This window comes from Sinocyclocheilus grahami, unplaced genomic scaffold, assembly GCF_001515645.1.
Source record: "Sinocyclocheilus grahami isolate Dianchi unplaced genomic scaffold, SAMN03320097.WGS_v1.1 scaffold146.1, whole genome shotgun sequence".
NCBI classification, from domain to species: Eukaryota; Metazoa; Chordata; class Actinopteri; order Cypriniformes; family Cyprinidae; genus Sinocyclocheilus; species Sinocyclocheilus grahami.
In genome coordinates this window covers 1,427,606-1,445,680 of record NW_015505325.1, presented here as the reverse complement: position 1 = coordinate 1,445,680, position 18,075 = coordinate 1,427,606, and the positions used below count along the sequence as shown (strand labels likewise).

Sequence of the window (18,075 nt, the reverse complement as noted above, 5' to 3'; positions counted from 1 at the left end):
CTTCACGCTGAATCGCGCATGCGCAGTATCATCAGCTCATCGGTTCTCAAATCGGACGTGTCCGAAAGAAACGGTTCTAGGTTCAGTGAACTGGTGATCCTAAAACCGATGCAACCGGTTCTTGACTCGAGAACGAGAACCGCTCCAGCAGTGGGCTTGTATGTTCGTTATCCGGCTGCTCTGCTCGTGTTCATCTTCAGTTCTCTCTTCACAGCAGTTCAGTCAGTGTACTGTTTGAGTAAATAAATTACTCCGGGATATTGGTTTATTTCGACTCAGAGGGAGTGTCAGCCATGTTAAAAAAGTGAATAACTTAAGTAATTTGTGGATTAATGCTTAATGGAGACTCGAACCGTTTCAAATGATTCAGTCCGATTTGGTGAATTGGTTCAACCGGTTCACTAAGAAGAACCGGTTAAATCGAACGATTCGTTCGCGAACCGGACATCACTACAACAAATCGACCATCCTTTCCAACTTTCTCTGAAAATTAGTTGGCAACACTGACTGTTACTCTTTTTGCAAGATGGCAATGAAATTGGCATACTGGGATATACGCGGGGTAAGAAACAGACGTAATTGTTGCATACCTGTTTTTATAATAATTTTGCATAGTTCGAAATTAAATGTATTCATATTTGATTTCTGCGAAATGTTTTTCATAGCTTCGTCGTGCAGTCATCGCAGAAGAACAGAGTCGCAGTCAGTGTGGTTTGCCGTGTCTAAAAACGGTCAACAATTCATACGCTCAGCTTTAAATTCTCATCTTTGGTTAACGATAAGTCGAGAGAAATGAACTAGTCGGCAGAGTTTGATAACTTAACGTTACTGGTTTAGATATAACGGTCGTCTGATGTGACACTGAGCTGAAACATGCAAACTGCTTTTTTTCTCCTGTGGATATTTTATAGACGATAACGTCTTTAACGTATAGCTAAAAATCGTTCACTCCTAGTCAGGAGTGATTCATAGGAGTTAATAATAGCTTTTTGTCGTTTAGCTGCTCGCAAAGCCCACACTTTACTAAGTTATAAGCCTAATTATTATATGTCAGTTATGTTTATCTACAGCCGCTTCGGGTGTGCAATATGCAAAATTACGACGAAACACTTGCTGTATTCTTTAAGTTCATAGGAGCTACATTAAACACTGTGTTAAAGACGATTTTAACTTTGGGTTATAAAAACGTGCTTGAGAGCTGGTTTAAGGCCATTTTGCCAGAACGTTACGGCGAGTTGTCATAAACTGCCTCGGTGCTTAACGTTACCTTATTAAAGAGTCCTAGGCTTTCTAAAGTCGCAGAACATCCTTGTTTCGTCTCCTCGTCCCTCTGACGGAAACCGGTAAAAATGTCGAACATCAAGCGCGTAAACTGAAGTGTTTAAGATGATATTATTTTTACTGTATGTTTCAGAAGGCAACTTCAACACCTCTATGTGGCAGCGTTTCCACAGCTATAAGAGTAGTTATTAAAGGGATAGTTCACCCCAAAATGAAAATTCTGTCATTAATTACTCACCCTCATGTCGTTCCAAACCTTCGTTCATCTTCGGAACACAAATTAAGATATTTTTGATGAAATCCGAGAGCTTTCGGGCCCTGCATAGACAGCAACGCAACTGAAACGTTCTCAGACCCAGAAATGTAGTAAGGACATCGGTAAAACAGTCCATGTGACATCAGTGGTTCAACCGTAATTTTGCGAAGCTGCAAGAATACATTTTGTGAAAATTCTTTGGAGAAGAATTGTTGAATAACGTTTTTTTTGCGCACAAAAAGTATGCGCTGCGCCTTGGTTATGTTCAGGGAAAGCGCGTGCATGCTTCATGGTACTCTCCAAAATGGCAGAAGACGGTAATTCGGGGGAGAAGAATTGTTGAATAAAGTTGTTATTTTTGTTTTCTTTGCACACAAAAAGTATTCTTGCAGCTTTGCAAAATTACGGTTGAACCACTGATGTCACATGGACTGTTTTACCGATGTCCTTACTACATTTCTGGGTCTGAGAACATTTCGGTTGCGTTGCTGTCTATGCAGGGTCAGAAAGCTCTTGGATTTGATAAAAAAATATCTTAATTTGTGTTCCGAAGATAAACGAAGGTCTTACGGGTTAGGAACGACATGAGGGTGAGTAATTAATGACAGAATTTTAATTTTGGGGTGAACTATACCTTTAACCCTCTGGTGCTGCTCGCGTGGCGGTCAAAAATTAGTGATTTTTTTATTTCAGGGAAATGAATGTACAGGATTTTAGATAGATAATGTTTAATATTTTGCGTTTTAGGGGATTTTATGGTACTAAATTATATTTATGGAATGGTTATGTATCCAATTATTACCTGTTAAACACTTTTTGAGCATAGACTTAAAAATAAAAAAGCATAGACTTATAAATAAAAAAATACTTTTTAACATATTATATGAAATATATATTTTCCAAAACATGTCATACTCTGAAACTGCATGGAAATAAAATCCATAAATCTAAACAAGTTGTGTTCCAAATTTGAGTTTGATATCTCAAAAAATGAGCTTTCAGTAATATTTTGTTTGGGCACAGTACAAAACGTTTCCACTAGATTAAATTTGCTTCCCATCAATTTCCAATACAAGTGGGACTTTTTTTCCAGGACCTTTTAATGTTTTCGAATCATATCCATTTTTGTGTGTGTGTTCACATAGCAAGTGTGAAAACCTTTACCAAGTTTTGTACTATTCAGTTGAAGTAAAAAATTCTAAAAATAACAAAATGTGAAATTTTTAAACGGGTTGGGTTCTGTTATTAGTCCAATCAGTTTTATTCACCTCATAAATATGAAAATAAGAACATTAACCTGTGGGTTTATAAATATGCTGTGTGAGATATCAACCCTCGGTTAATCATTTCACAGTGAAAAACATTTTACAGCAGCTGGAATTATTTATACAGCATTATGGATATCATTTCATCTGATTACAGCTTGCTCAACCAATCCGTCTGCTGTTGGAATACACTGGTGCTAAGTATGAGGAGAAGTTCTATTCTTGTGGTGAGGGTAAGTGATGATCATTGTAACATACAGCAGCAAACATAGTCAGATTGTCCATATAAAAGCACATTGAGTTGATTTTATATTCTTGCCTTGCAGCTCCCAACTATGACAAAAGCTGTTGGTTTAATGAGAAAGACAAACTTGGGATGGACTTTCCTAATGTAAGTTACATAGTTACCCTCATAGTACTGTTCAGCCTAACATGCAATAACTAACCACCATTATCCTTCACCAGTTGCCCTATCTAGAGGATGGAGACGCGAAAGTAGTCCAAAGCAATGCCATAATGAGATACATCGCCCGCAAGCACAACCTCTGTGAGTACTTGATTCATTTATTTCTTCATTTAAAAAAACAAAAAAAACATTATTTTAATATCTCAAGCATCACTGAAAATAGCCATCCAAGTAATGTTAGACTTCTCTTTCTAATGTGTTTCTAGGTGGGGAAACGGAAGAAGCGCAGGTGAGAGTTGACATCTTGGAAAACCAGGCAATGGATTTCCGTAATGGTTTTGTCCAGCTCTGCTATGGAGACTTTGTGAGTGATTGATTCTATAATATGTATTACAGCAATGAATAGATTTGCAACTAATAATATTAATTTACTTGTTAATTGACAACACAAATTATTTGTAATTAATTTTTCTTTGATTACAGGACAAAAACAAATCATGCTACACTGAGAAACTACCAGGAACTCTAAAGCAGTTCTCTGACTTCCTTGGTGACAGGAAGTGGTTTGCTGGGGACAAGGTAAATAGGCATAATGTTTGGAAGCACTTTATTTTGTCCATTTCAAGTGGCAGGATATAACAGTATATCTAACAAAATTATTAGTTTGACACTCATCCCACTGTCTCATCCTGTAGATCACATTTGTGGACTTCATCATGTATGAGCTGTTGGATCAGCATCGTATGTTTGACCCAGAGTGCCTGGATGACTACAAAAACCTAAGATGTTTTCTGGATCACTTTGAGGTTTGGATTCAGCTTTTGTCACAGAATGATTTGATAGTCTCACCTAAGTTGTAATGTTAAAAGATGAACCATATTGTGACTGATATGAATTGTGTTCCCTGTCAGAGTCTTGAGAAGATTGCAGAATACATGAAGTCAAACAAATTCATGAAAACACCTGTGAACAACAAGATGGCCAAATGGGGAAACAAGGAGTGAAACTAACAAGATTGTGTCTTGGTAAAGCATCATAAGGTGCATCACCAACTGCTTTGATTATAAGGTCAATATAGTTAAACAGCACACTGATCATTTTTTTGGGGACCACAATTTTAAACCTTCCGATAACTATCAAAGCGATTTAAGGATATTTAGTTGCATTTACATCCCAGTGATACAGTTAACATTAGTATTGATTATAAAAGAATTACAAGACAATCAGAATTCTCAGTTGTTGTCTGTAGACATGCAAGCACTTCTTTTTAAATTGAAAGTGTTCAGGTGAGTGTAGCACTTTGATTTTTGACTATCTGATGCCATGAAAAGAAAAGAAGCATTCCATTGTTATATTATAGATCTCACTGTTTTGATTGTTATTCTACATTTGAAAGCAAAGCATTAAATGCAGTACCTTATTTTGACCCAATAAAGCAGAGCACCGTTTTGTTCAATGAATTTTAAAAATGGCGTTTTTCTCTCTATGGGGAAACCTCACTAAAGGCCTGTTCACACCAAGGACGATAACTATAAAGATAAAGATACAGTTCTAAAAATCATTCTCAATATTAAAGGGGTCATATGATGCTTTTTTTAAGATCATTATTTTGTGTATTTGGTGTAACAGAATATGTTGACATGCTTTAATGTTCAAAAACCACATTATTTTTCAAATACTGTACATTATTGTAGGTCCTCTATGCCCCGCCTCTCTCAAACGCTTAGTTTTCTACAAAGTCCCTCCTTCCGACAAGCGCAGTCTGCTCTGATTGGCCAGCTGACCCAGTGCATTGTGATTGGCCGAACACCGCAAGCACTCGTCGGAAATGTACCATAATCCTTACCATAGGATTATGCACCCTTACCATAATCGCCAGCTTCATCTTTCAAAATAAATGTAAAGGCTGCGGTTACTGAAACCACGCCTTTTTTCTTTGCGCGCACATTTGGGCGGCATTATGCAAATATTTCCACATAGTGAGGTAGATATGTGGGGGCGTGTTAGAACGAGCCGTTTTAGGGGGGGCGTGGCAGAGTCTTAACTTTGATAAAGAATATCTCTTTGGTTTTGAGACTTTAGTCTTTGCAACTTCAGGGATCTTACCTATGCACAATCAGCTTGTAACACTCCAAAGAGAAAGGAAAACTTGAAATCGCATCATATGACCTCTTTAAAGAATAGCAGAGTCTACACCACAGCTATAACAATAAAGGCACAAAGAAACGATATCATTGGAATCACTTTCAGAAAAACATTGACACCCAATCTGAATCAATCCTGCTACAACAAGCTCAAGAATTTAAAGGTGTCATGAATTGAGAAATCAACTTTTACTAGAGCTTTTGATATACAAGAAGTCATCATACTAAAAGAATATCCTGTAAGTTTCAGAACTGAAATCTTCCTGGTTACTGAAATAAAAGCTTTTATTGAAACCAGGCCCAGCGAATGCCAGATCCTAGAATGTGCCTAATAGATGGGTTAAACACCACCTCCACAGAAGAATATCAATGCCAATTCTGTAGCCCCGCCCACTGATTCTTGCATGACATGCCCTGCGTCCCAATGTTCATACTATCCATCCTAAATAGTATGCGAGATTAAAGTAAGTGTGTCGCAAAGCATAGTATGTTGAAAAGAGTATGCCAGAAGTCCCCAGATGGTCTACTATTTCAGGTAGATTTTTGAAGTGTGGATCTGTGCGCACTCAGATGGCTAATACTACCCACAATCCATTGCGCTTTGACGAATGATTCGGTTCAGAACTACAAAGACGAATAAAACGCGTTAAAAACTACAAACATGGCGGTTGTGTGTGACCAACGGTTAAGTAGAGAGGTTTAGATAAAGGGGTTTGAGTTACTAATTATCAACATTTAACCTGTTAAAAATTTTTATTTAATGTTATCTGTGTTAGGATATTTCATCTACAACAACTATGTGAACTTTTATAAACATCCATTTGGCCATTAACTTTTAAATGCATCATTATGCAAAAAATATGAGCAGAGTTCTCCGCATAAAGACCCACGGCTGGCAGATCAACACGCTACTTAATTTCTCTCCAATACGATAGGAAGTTAAATGAAATAAAATGTGGAGAATGTTAACTGTGACATGATGATTGACAGGCCAGTTTACAGTGACGGGATGTGTGTAATTATGCGACAGAGCGGACCGTTAAAGACGCAATTGTATGACGTTATAGTATGTCCCAAAGCTTGCCTACTCTTCTAGTACACACTCAAAAGTGTGTACTTTTTCTTCACCAAAAGAGTACATGCTTTAAGTGCGTAGTATAAGTAGGCACATTGGGACGCAGCAATAGTAGGGAAATAACGTAAGTGGTGCAAAACCGGATCGAGCAACCAAGCAATAAACATGCCATTGAAGATCGCAAAATATTGTGGAGTGCCTAGTTGTGGAAGAACCCAGTCGCTGCATAACCTTCCTCAAATATTAGGAATGCGTGGTTGAACTTTATTTTTAATGAAGTTTCAGCGCACGCGAGTAAAACATTGACCATTTGTTCGCTTCATTTCACCGTGGATTGTTGTGGATTTTTCTTGGGTGCGGCCAATGAAGTGGAGGAGCAGAGTTACAGATGTCAAAATAAGACTTTATTTAACAAAGAAACAAAGCCGGGAAGACAGTCACATCATTCCAAATCATTCCAAAGTCTTTGTTTCGTCAGCTCATGTTATTATACCCCTTGTTCTCTCCAAATTTGGTCATTTTCTGTTTTTTCTTTGTTCCGGTTACTTTTTATTGGTTATAGATACCTGATTTGCCACAATTGTTTCCAACTCTTTTGGCCTTGTTTTCTAATTGGTTGGTAGTGTGGTCATACTAGATGTGTGTCAAATTTATCTACTTGCTTTTGTTTTGCCACCTTCCATTGGTTGGTAATGTGGTCATACGAGATGTGTGCGTCACATCCATCCACCTGTTCCTGATAATATTAGATTATTTCATGTTTACGTCTGCTGTCTACTGAAAGGTCCATTGTCTAATGAAAGAAAAAAACATTATACGTGTTCATAATAATGTTACATTATTTCAAGCTCACTGGTGTACTGTCTAATGAAAGGTTCACTGTCTAATGAAAAGACTATTATTCGTTCTATGACATCCAGGGTTAACATAATTCAGCATATTAACTTATATATTGATTACTTTCATTTTCACATAATACTTCAATAAAATTACACAACAGGATTCCTTTGTAAACAAGACACAGGTGGATGCTGGATTTGCAGAGACTAAGATTAAAAAGCAATGCTGTGCCATCTATATTGGATCCGACAGGAATGGCGCAGCACACTTATGTGAGTAAAAAATATTTGTACCATGTGTCACTATTGCTTTGTTAGACATCGCTTGACATGTCATGATTATGTGTACATGTCAAACCAAAGTCACAGAAGGCTCCAACTACAGTCATGGCCAAAAGTTTTGGCAGTGACATAAATGTTGTGTTTTGCAAAGTTTGCTGCTTAAGCTGTTGTGGTGTTCATTCACATTGTTTCTAGATTATTGTGTAGAGTGATCAGATGCATTTTAAATAAATACTAAAAGCTTCATTGGCCAAAAAAATGAACTTTTCACACACAAAAAAAATCACTGTTTTTTTTTTTATCCTGACTCAAAATGACCAGCTACCATTAATTGACTAATGATATGAGCACTCGGCAGCACATGTGAAAGTGTAAATGAGTACTAGTCAGGTGAAATCACTATCATACTAATTAGATTGTAAGAGCAGACTGATTGCTATAAAAGGAGGGAAGAAGCACTTCCAATCATTGTTGTCTTGTTAGCAATGGTTACCTCCAAAGAAACATGTGCAGCCATCATCGCTTTGCATCAAAATGGCCTCACATGCAAGGAAATTGCTACAAAGAATATTGCACCTGAAAGAACCATTTACCGGATCATCAAGAACTTCAAGGAGAGAGGTTCGACTGCAGTGAAGAAGCCTTCAGGACGTTCTAGAGTGTCCAGCAAGCACCAGAACCATCTCCTCCTGAGGAGTCAGCTACGGAAACGTGTCACCAGCAGTGCAGAGCTTGCTCAGGAATGGCAGCAGGTTGGTGTGAGAGCACCTGCACGCACAGTGAGGCCAAGACTTTTGGACCACGGCCTGATGTCAAGAAGGGCAGCAAAGAAGCCACTTCTCTCCAAGAAAAGCCATCATCGCTTTGCATCAAAATGGCCTCACATGCAAGGAAATTGCTACAAAGAATATTGCACCTGAAAGAACCATTTACCGGATCATCAAGAACTTCAAGGAGAGAGGTTCGACTGCAGTGAAGAAGCCTTCAGGACGTTCTAGAGTGTCCAGCAAGCACCAGAACCATCTCCTCCTGAGGAGTCAGCTACGGAAACGTGTCACCAGCAGTGCAGAGCTTGCTCAGGAATGGCAGCAGGTTGGTGTGAGAGCATCTGCACACATAGTGAGGCCAAGACTTTTGGACAACAGCCTGGCGTCAAGAAGGGCAGCAAAGAAGCCACTTCTCCACAAGAAAAACGTCAAGGACAGACTGAATTTCTGCAGGAAGCACAAGGATTGGACAGCAGAAGACTGGTGCAAATTTATTTTCTTTGATGAAGCTCCCTTCTGACTGTTTGGGACATCTGGAAAATTGATTGTTCGGTAAAGAAAAGGTGAACGCCATGATTCCTGTGTTGTGCCAACAGTGAAGCATCCTGAGACAATCAATGTGTGGGGTTGCTTTTCAACCAAGGGAGTGGGCTCTCATAATTCTGCCCAAAAACACTGCTATGAATAAAGAATGGTATCAAAACGTCCTGCAAGAGAGACTTCTTCCAACGATCCATGAGCAATTTGGTGATGATCCGTGCATTTTCCAGCATGGTGGAGCACCATGTCACAAAGCAAGAGTGATGAAGAGGTGGCTCGAAGATCGTTACATTGAAATTTTGGATCCATGGCCAGGTAACTCCCCGGATCTCAATCCGAATTGCAGAGGTAATGAAGAACAAGGGACAACACTGTAAATATTGACTCATTATATGTTTTTGCCAATAAAAGCCTTTAAAACTTATGGTATGCTTATCATTGTTTTTCAGTATACCATAGAAACTTGTGGAAAAATAATGTACAAATACTGAAGCAGCAAACTTTTCAAAACACAATTTATGTCACTGCCAAAACATTTGACCATGACTGTATTGTGGAACTATGAAGGACATAGCTTGTCAAACAGACACACAAAAGGTAGTTTACTATGCAAAACTATTATCCAATCATAGCAGTGGGCGTTTACTTCAAAGTCTCCAATGCGGCACGCCCATAAAAACCTAACGTTTCTCCAGCCGGCCTCAAAACCAGGGTAGAAAATAGCTATTACTTATTGATTTTGATGTTTTTGAATGTAAAAACCACGCGAACGTCATAAGTGGACCTGAGACAACAGTATAAAATCATTTTTAAAAGCCAGTTCATGACCCCTTTAAAGCAGAATAAACAGACGATAGCTAATATAGTTATCGTTCTTGGTGTGAACGGGCCTTAATGCTAAAACGTGTTTGTATATAGAATGCATATGTCATTGCAGAAAAAAGATTAATAAACTCTATACTGTTTAGTACTGTATTTATGCGACGCCGCACAAAAATGTTCAGCAGGAGAAAGAAACTCGTGCGAGTTTTGAACAGCGTGATGGTGATGACGGAATTTGCGTGCGGTCTGGACACGCCCCAAAGTTTCGTTTTGCCCCGCCCATCGTCCACACTGCACTCTAGCGCCCGCACCACTTCCATTCTACTGCTCTGCACAGAGGTGCTCGTTGCAAGTTGCAAGATGGCAATGAAATTGGCATACTGGGATATACGCGGGGTAAGAAATATTTTGTGGTGGTTACACATTAAATTAATTTTTATTTGATCTCTACAAAATGTTTACTGCGTAACTTGCAGTCATCACAGAAGATTAAAATAGCTCTTGGTGTGGTTTGCCACGTCTAAAAATATACAAATGTATTATATTTAATATGCAGTATTTGTAAGGTTACTTTGGACTGGAAATGTAAATAGGAGGTTAACTACAGATTTAAAACCATAACAAAAAATAGGCCTAGTTTAATAGCTATGATACTGTTTTTGAAATCAAATCTTTGCATAGCTATGACAGGAAAGGCATCTAACAGTTAATCTTAAAAAATAAATACATAAACCTAAATAGGAAATAAAACAGCTATCGTAGAAACGTGTCCTATTCTGTGTCCTAAACTCCTGAAACATTGGTGTCTCGTATTTTAGAGCAGTCAATGCAATTTGAGAAAGAAGTCAATTAAATCTGTATGTGGGTGTAGGTGAAAATATTCAGATGTAACTCCCTTTGTAATCTAATATTTTCATAAGTAACTTACACATTTTTCCTCAGTAACTGTAACTGATGTAGTGGAAATTCCCAATACTAATCTGACTTCACCACAGACAATTCAAACAACTACCAGTTATTAATATAATATCTACAGTATCTCGAGCTAATTCCCCGAATACATACACTATCTCAATCACACATGAGCACACAGGTCTTTAGCATCCATACACTCTCACCGTCCTTCTCAGCTGTACACTGGTCCAACACAGGATCTTTAATACTAACTCAGAGTATTACAGCCTCAGCCAGAGGCTCTATAGTCTTCCAACACTATCACTGTCTTTGCGGTGGTCTATTGAGTGTGGAATCTTTAGTACTTCTATTCCGCAGCTGTGCAGCATATAAAAGACACGACTCCCAAGTTGCTCTTTGCAGGAATAAAAGTTTATTCACGGCCGGGAGCCCACTGGTCACAACAACTAAGAGAGACTCTCTGAACAGAAAGATACATGTACATTTATACCTTGAGCATCCTTAGTCTGCACTTTTCTGAACATTCTATGTTGAACATACCCTTTTGACTTCTTCTGAGGCCGTTACATAAAATATTTTCATCACACTGATTACAGTTACATTTATTTTGTAATTAAATTACGTAATTCCGTTATATGTAACTTTACTCCCCAACACTGTTAATATGTAAAGCTTGCATAAAGTTGCATCTTTAGTGAAGTCGATACTCTATTCTTGAAATAATCCGTTAGCAAAGTAAACATGGGGCTCAGAGCTTGTCAGTGGTCTTTACAGGAGTTGTGGATAAAACATTCTTTGTCTTGTCTCGCCATGCCCACTGATACTTCGCTATATGTAAATGTTAAACTTATCTGGAAGCCGCTTCGGGTATGGTTACATTCCAACATGCAACTGCAAATTAAGACTAAATGCCTGCGGCATTCTTTAACAAGGGCTTTCACTTTTTACGCCTTTTTAAAGCCATGGGAAAACGTTTTCTTTTCATAGAATTAAATGATAGGAAATAGCTACAAAGAAAGTCAATTTTTAATACAGAGAAATAAGATTTTGTCTTCATACACTTTAGCCTACATCATATTATTACATTACATTATATTAATTACCCAAATTTATGGATAAAGAATGTACCCAGAATCAACATATTAATGAAAAGTTCAGCATTCTGAATACAACATTGTTTCTAGAAAAAGTAGGCAGTGAGCTGTGACAGGTAAGTGAATGAAATGTCCAACATTACACTTTCCACTGTTTTTTTGGTTAAATAAGTGTATCATCTTGGTTTTTGAAGTGCCCTTTATTTACTGTATGTTTCTGAAGATTTAAAGACATCATGAAAGTGAAATTGACCATTTTTGTTTTTCATGGAATATTGCAGTGTTTATTATAATGATTTTTCCATGCACTTAATAATTATAATTTAAAAAACAAACATTCTTAACCATCCCCCATCTGTCAGTCTGCTGCAAGCTAGACATGATGAGAAGATGCGTAAAAATCGAGCCTCGTCCTGTATTTTTCTCTTTCGATATTCTAGCTTATTAGTGATGCCCATATCTTAAATATGCGAATAAGGATATTAATTATACAGTGTGATATCTTGACCGTAAGTTAATTATTTCAAGAGTAAGAAAAACATTTACAGCAGCCGAAGTTAGCTATATTTCATGATTTTCATCTGATTACAGCTTGCTCAACCAATCCGTCTGCTGTTGGAATACACTGGTGCTAAGTATGAGGAGAAGTTCTATTCTTGTGGTGAGGGTAAGTGATGATCATTGTAACATACTTTTTGCGATAGGAAGGAGATCATTTGTTTGACAAGCGCATCCCACTTTTGTCTCATCCTGTAGATCACTTTTGTGGACTTCATCATGTATGAGTTGTTGGATCAGCATCGTATGTTACACCCAGAGTGCCTGGATGACTACAAAAACCTAAGATCATTCCTGGATCACTTTGAGGTTTGGATTCAGTTTTTGTCAAACTGAATATAATTAGATATTCTCACATAAATTGTAATGTTAATAATTGTGACTCTGATATGAATTGTGTTCCCTGTTAAGAGTCTTGAGAAGATTGCAGAATACATGAAGTCGAACAAGTTCATTAAAACACCCGTGAACAACAAGATGGCCAAATGGGGAAACAAGGTGGCGTAAAAAGGACAAGATTTTGTTTGGCTTTTTCTTTTTTAACCGTCCCAATAAAAAAAAAGAATAGAAGTGAATAGAAGTACCTTATTTTGACCCAATAAAGCAGAGCACTGTTGTGTTCAGTGCATTTTTAAAAAGGCCTTATTGATCAGAAATGAAACTGCCATAAATTACATATAATGCAATCCCACATTTAAGTGCAAAACAGCTTTTTATCCTAATAAAAACTATAAAAATCAGCATCGTATGTTACACCCAGAGTGCCTGGATGACTACAAAAACCTAAGATCATTCCTGGATCACTTTGAGGTTTGGATTCAGTTTTTGTCAAACTGAATATAATTAGATATTCTCACATAAATTGTAATGTTAATAATTGTGACTCTGATATGAATTGTGTTCCCAGTTAAAGAGTCTTGAGAAGATTGCAGAATACATGAAGTCGAACAAGTTCATTAAAACACCCGTGAACAACAAGATGGCCAAATGGGGAAACAAGGTGGCGTAAAAAGGACAAGAGTTTGTTTGGCTTTTTCTTTTTTAACCGTCCCAATAAAAAAAAAGAATAGAAGTGAATAGAAGTACCTTATTTTGACCCAATAAAGCAGAGCACTGTTGTGTTCAGTGCATTTTTAAAAAGGCCTTATTGATCAGAAATGAAACTGCCATAAATTACATATAATGCAATCCCACATTTAAGTGCAAAACAGCTTTTTATCCTAATAAAAACTATAAAATCAAAGGCATCCTGATTAAATTAACTTTATTACTGCTGTGAGGTTAAACACAAACCCATAAGTGGATTGTTGAACTTAAATGGGAACTTAAATGTAACATATTTAACCCCAAATTCAAAAGATTATTGTAAGACCAATAAACTTTTTTTATTGAGGCAAAAAATAAAATTAGTCAACCAAAATGGCTACTAATGTGTTGATCATTGACCATTTATTAATATACAATGCACAATTAGCAAACAGTGTCAGGATCAGAGTGTTACTGACATGATTCATTTTCATTTAGCTCATATAACAGCTAAATAACATACAACTTCAAAAGTGCCCACCACCCCAGTGACATCAGTGGAAAGCAATTTAATGGAACAACCAAATAAATAAAATGAATGCATTAAATGTATACATCATTTGCATCTGTGAAGAGTAATATAATAACTGTGAACTGTCTAATGAATGGAAATGTTGAGGTTTTTACTGAATAGTTCTTGTTCATTCAGGTCCAGACACGTTCAGATACTTGATATCAAAATGCACCGATTTCCTCAGATTATCGGCGGCCACCATACTGACTGTATTCAGCCTCACTGGCAAGCTGCAAAGGAAATGAAAATGAAATCCACAATGAAAAGTGCTTCATAATTAACAGAATTTGTACAAGGCGTGAGTTTACTTTAAACAGATAGAGATGCATCACTCACTGCAATGGTGGATCTGACGCTCTGCAGTTGGAAGAAGACTCGACCTCCTTCCTCAGGACATATTGCTCTGATATCATCCCGTTTCATTCCCAGCAACATTGCTCCATTAAACACGCCAAGAGTCTGGACTGTCCTACACAAATAGATTATGAATCAAGTTAATAATTTTTTGGAGCATGTTACTGTATTAGTAACAAGCTATTTCTGTTGTGTATAATAATGTCAGAACTACATTTTGGTGTAGTTTAAAGAATCAATGCACTCAATGTGCTCTTCCAGCGTGCCAAGTGCCAAGACCAATACATCCACAGCCAAAAATACAGAAAAGGTCAGCAAAATGTTATAATTTAATGGCACTTTTTGAGTGCACTTTTTTGTAGGTTTGACTGTATTTTAGGGCAGTCGTGGCCTAATGGTTAAGAGAGTTGGACTTGTAACCCGAAGGTTGCGGGTTCGAGTCTCTGGTCCGGCAGGGATTGTAGGTGGGGGGAGTGAATAACCAGTGCTCTCTTCCACCCTAAATACCACGACTGAGGTATTGAGCAAGGCACCAAACCCCTAACTGCTCCCTGGGTGCCGCAGCAATATGGCTGCTCATTGCTTCGGGTATGTGTGTGCACTTGGATGGGTTAAATGCAGAGCACAAATTCCGAGTATGGGTCACCACACGTCACTTCACTTTAAAGATAAAATTAAAGATGATAGAACTGGTTTCTTACATTTTAGAAAAGCCTTTGTACTGTAACCAGGCTTTAACTTCCTCAGGCCTAGAATTCATATCTAGAGATGGAGGTCCTCTCATATTTAGCTGAGAATACAGAGGTGCAAAATTCATAAAACAATGAATTGTGTATAGCAAAAATCAATTATTTCCTGACCAAACAGTGATAAAAATTGAGTGCCATACACTGACCGACCAGTTTTTTGATGTTCATACAGCTGATGTTTAAAAATCAGAATGAAGCCATTGTTTAGTATGTCCTTAATACATTATTGAAATTATTGTTTTTAAAGAAAAATGTAGAGCACGTTTGTAAAAAATTAATTTGTTGAAAGAAAATGTATGCATTGGCCATGACTTACTGTTGGCCTTTGTCCATCAACAGGCTCTAGAACATTCTGAGGCACATAACCGTCCTCATTACGACTATTTTTCACTTTCCACCATTGCCCGGACTTGTCGGTTACCTATTTAAATAAGCATAGCAGTGTATAAGCACAAACTGTATGCATTTTCTGCACACAGAAAAAAGATAAACCTTGTTATCATTAGTTACTACTTTAGTTCAAATGAATCAAGATTAATAAATGCTTTTTCTTCATTACTTCATGCTTAACATTTACAAAAATTATTAAAATCAAAAGTTGTAATTGTTGGACATGAACTAACAATGAACAATTGTATTTTAATTAACTATAACAAAGATTAATAAATGCTTTAACAAATGTATTGTTCATTGTTAGTTAAAGCTGGTTAATGTTTTAACTAACATTAATTAATGGGACCTTAACTGTTAAATGTTACCAAAATTTGTTATTGATTTAGTCACTTGTTCACCCCTGAAGTTGCACAGTTTCCTTTGTGTGGGGTGTGTTTACATATCAAGAGGTTAAAGGTCAGGTGATTACCTGCACCATGTCACCCTGCATCACACTCAGTTCCTGATTGTTTCTTGCCATGAAGTCATAGATCACCCTCATGTAGAGCGGCAGCTCAGCTGACCTGCTATAAAATAAGACAAAAGTGTCACTAGACTTGATTTGAAACTTACCTCTTAAATTCTTTAGTGTCCATTAAAGGCTATGTACTTTTAAAGTTCAATAAACTTTGTTTTATATTGCTGTCACAACTGCCTATATATTTGGGTATTTTAAAGAGAGTTCACACATGATATGTCTCACCGCATGGGTGGTGTGTTCCAGGCTCTGTTGTCCTGGAAGAGAGGTTAAACAGTAATTTGTGCTCATTTCACTTTATTATACCTTAGATTAAGATGTATATGTCAAACACCTGACGTATTTTATGACATCCTCATGCTTAGATCACTAAGTTGAAGTTTGCCCTCTGAGAGATTTTACCTGTTCAGGTGACCTCTGCATGGCGTTCCTGGGTGGGAAGCGCTCGCTGTTGCTCCGTGACAGCTGCCTGCTGCTGGGAGGGGACAGGGATGGACCAGGCAGAAGGGGCTGCCAACCGTCGTAAAATTCGGGATAATACGGAGGGATCTGATTCCCGTTTGGCCATTTGGATCTGATTGGAAAAAACAAATACAGAAAAATCATGAGTTTTTCTCCTTTGTTTCCTAATCTGTGAGGAATTTTTTTTGTAGAATAGAAGACCTTGGGATGCTCCATGCATCACCCAAACTGCCCCACAGTACGCCCTCATTTGGTGTGACGCATCTTCCCAGGAGATGCAGGGCTTTTTCTGTGAGCAGTGGACTCAGCACTGTGGGAGGGATGTTGGGAGGATACTGACTCACCATCTGAAGCATGAAGAAACATTCAGGAACTGAGTGTGATGAGGGGCTATATGGTGCATCTCCTAACCTTTAACCTTGTGATATGTTGTAAAGTTTCAGTGGTGAACAAGTGACTAAATCATCAAAAGTAAAGACTTTTCCGAAAGGTTCCATGTATGTTAAAGGTTCTTCATGGAACCATAGATGCCTAATACAAAACTGTACATGCTTATACAACTTTCTTATACGTTCTTATACATTGCTATGCTTTTGTAAATAGGTAACAAGTCAGGTGGGTCCTACTGACTCACGATCTGAAGTTTCAGGTGTATAACAGCTATTTTCATTGCATAATGGAAAAAGATTTTTATGAAATGTGACTGCAATGCAAACAAACTGCACAAAATAGATACTTACAAAGGCAAGGGAAGAAAAGAGACTGTGAACCAAATCAGAAGCAGGAGGATTTTTTAGGTGACCATCCAGCTTCCCCTGTCACAAGTAGAGATGAGTATGAAAATGGTGAGCTTTTTATTGAAAATTCATTTAATGAGACTACTGAAAAAATTATACAAATGGTAGTCTTAATCATAAAAATTAAATGTATATAACTTACCAGAAGGTTAAAGCCATACTTTATTTTCTGCAGGCAGGATATGTACTCCTCCACAGGGGGCATACTTGCAACTATAATTAAAAATAATAAAACATGTTTAAATGTTGAAATCTTGTAGATTTTTTTGTTTTTACATCCTTTAGGGGAAAAAATTATTAAATTAAAAAATGAAATTATATTAAATTAAATTAAATTATTAAAACAAGTGCTGTGTGTTAATTTTTCACCAAATTTTTTTGCAGCATTTTTCTTTTTCTTTTTTCCATCATCTTTTGGCGAAGCTGAGCCAACTTTATATGTGAAGATCTCAATGTCGGCCGCTACATGGTTAAAAATCTCCTGTAGAGAATGATAAAATGAATAGAGGAAATGTCAATAAATTGATTCATGAATGGATTAATAGTATATCGTGTGATAAAATTGTCAGTAAAAACAACCAACCGAATCTCTCTCTACATCACTGAATGGAGGTTGAGTCTGCTCTTGCTCGGACTGCATTGGCCTGTTAGGGGCTTCATCTCTGGGGAATGGCATAGTGGGTGAAGGCCGTCTGTCGTCTGGGAAAATAATTATAAAAGATCTATTACTTACCAAAAGAAATTTGTTCTGACATGATACATTAGTGGGTGAGCACTTTAATTTAACCCTCTGGTGTATGTATGCATGTATATATATATGTAATACCATGGTATTCAGACATACTTTTATAAAGTTTTGCATGTGAATATATATATTTAGACATTATGAAACACTACTTCACTGCGGCTGATTTGTCCCCCCCCCCCCTTAATTTCACACACCCTCTGTTTAAGCCCGC

The 18,075-nt window shown here is 37.4% G+C and overlaps 2 protein-coding genes across 6 annotated transcripts in view; one reads left to right on the top strand and one right to left on the bottom strand.

The window, feature by feature from the left end:
• LOC107591812 (glutathione S-transferase Mu 3-like) overlaps positions 1 to 12,969 on the top strand; it is a 16,138-nt gene extending 3,169 nt beyond the window's left edge. The window contains exons 2-9 of one of the 3 annotated variants that reach the window (XM_016281072.1): positions 511 to 562; positions 2,960 to 3,035; positions 3,129 to 3,193; positions 3,268 to 3,349; positions 3,475 to 3,572; positions 3,692 to 3,787; positions 12,443 to 12,553; positions 12,656 to 12,969. In XM_016281072.1, coding sequence (XP_016136558.1) covers positions 511 to 562; positions 2,960 to 3,035; positions 3,129 to 3,193; positions 3,268 to 3,349; positions 3,475 to 3,572; positions 3,692 to 3,787; positions 12,443 to 12,553; positions 12,656 to 12,751 — 676 coding nt within the window. In that variant the 3' untranslated portion in view covers positions 12,752 to 12,969. Of the gene's footprint in view, positions 1 to 448; positions 563 to 2,959; positions 3,036 to 3,128; positions 3,194 to 3,267; positions 3,350 to 3,474; positions 3,573 to 3,691; positions 3,788 to 3,903; positions 4,015 to 4,119; positions 4,665 to 12,442; positions 12,554 to 12,655 lie in introns of those variants that run through there. The other 2 variants (XM_016281073.1, XM_016281074.1) reach the window with 2 other exon arrangements.
• Positions 12,970 to 13,777: 808 nt separating this feature from the next.
• LOC107591810 (epidermal growth factor receptor kinase substrate 8-like) overlaps positions 13,778 to 18,075 on the bottom strand; it is a 7,574-nt gene continuing 3,276 nt past the window's right edge. The window contains exons 8-19 of one of the 3 annotated variants that reach the window (XM_016281068.1): positions 17,700 to 17,815; positions 17,486 to 17,597; positions 17,259 to 17,329; positions 17,060 to 17,134; positions 16,521 to 16,666; positions 16,260 to 16,431; positions 16,083 to 16,114; positions 15,810 to 15,906; positions 15,264 to 15,368; positions 14,900 to 14,988; positions 14,181 to 14,313; positions 13,778 to 14,074 (exon numbers count right to left, since the gene is read on the bottom strand). In XM_016281068.1, the coding sequence (XP_016136554.1) occupies positions 14,030 to 14,074; positions 14,181 to 14,313; positions 14,900 to 14,988; positions 15,264 to 15,368; positions 15,810 to 15,906; positions 16,083 to 16,114; positions 16,260 to 16,431; positions 16,521 to 16,666; positions 17,060 to 17,134; positions 17,259 to 17,329; positions 17,486 to 17,597; positions 17,700 to 17,815 (1,193 nt within the window). In that variant the 3' untranslated portion in view covers positions 13,778 to 14,029. Of the gene's footprint in view, positions 14,075 to 14,180; positions 14,314 to 14,899; positions 14,989 to 15,263; positions 15,369 to 15,809; positions 15,907 to 16,082; positions 16,115 to 16,259; positions 16,432 to 16,520; positions 16,667 to 17,059; positions 17,135 to 17,258; positions 17,330 to 17,485; positions 17,598 to 17,699; positions 17,816 to 18,075 lie in introns of those variants that run through there. The other 2 variants (XM_016281069.1, XM_016281070.1) reach the window with 2 other exon arrangements.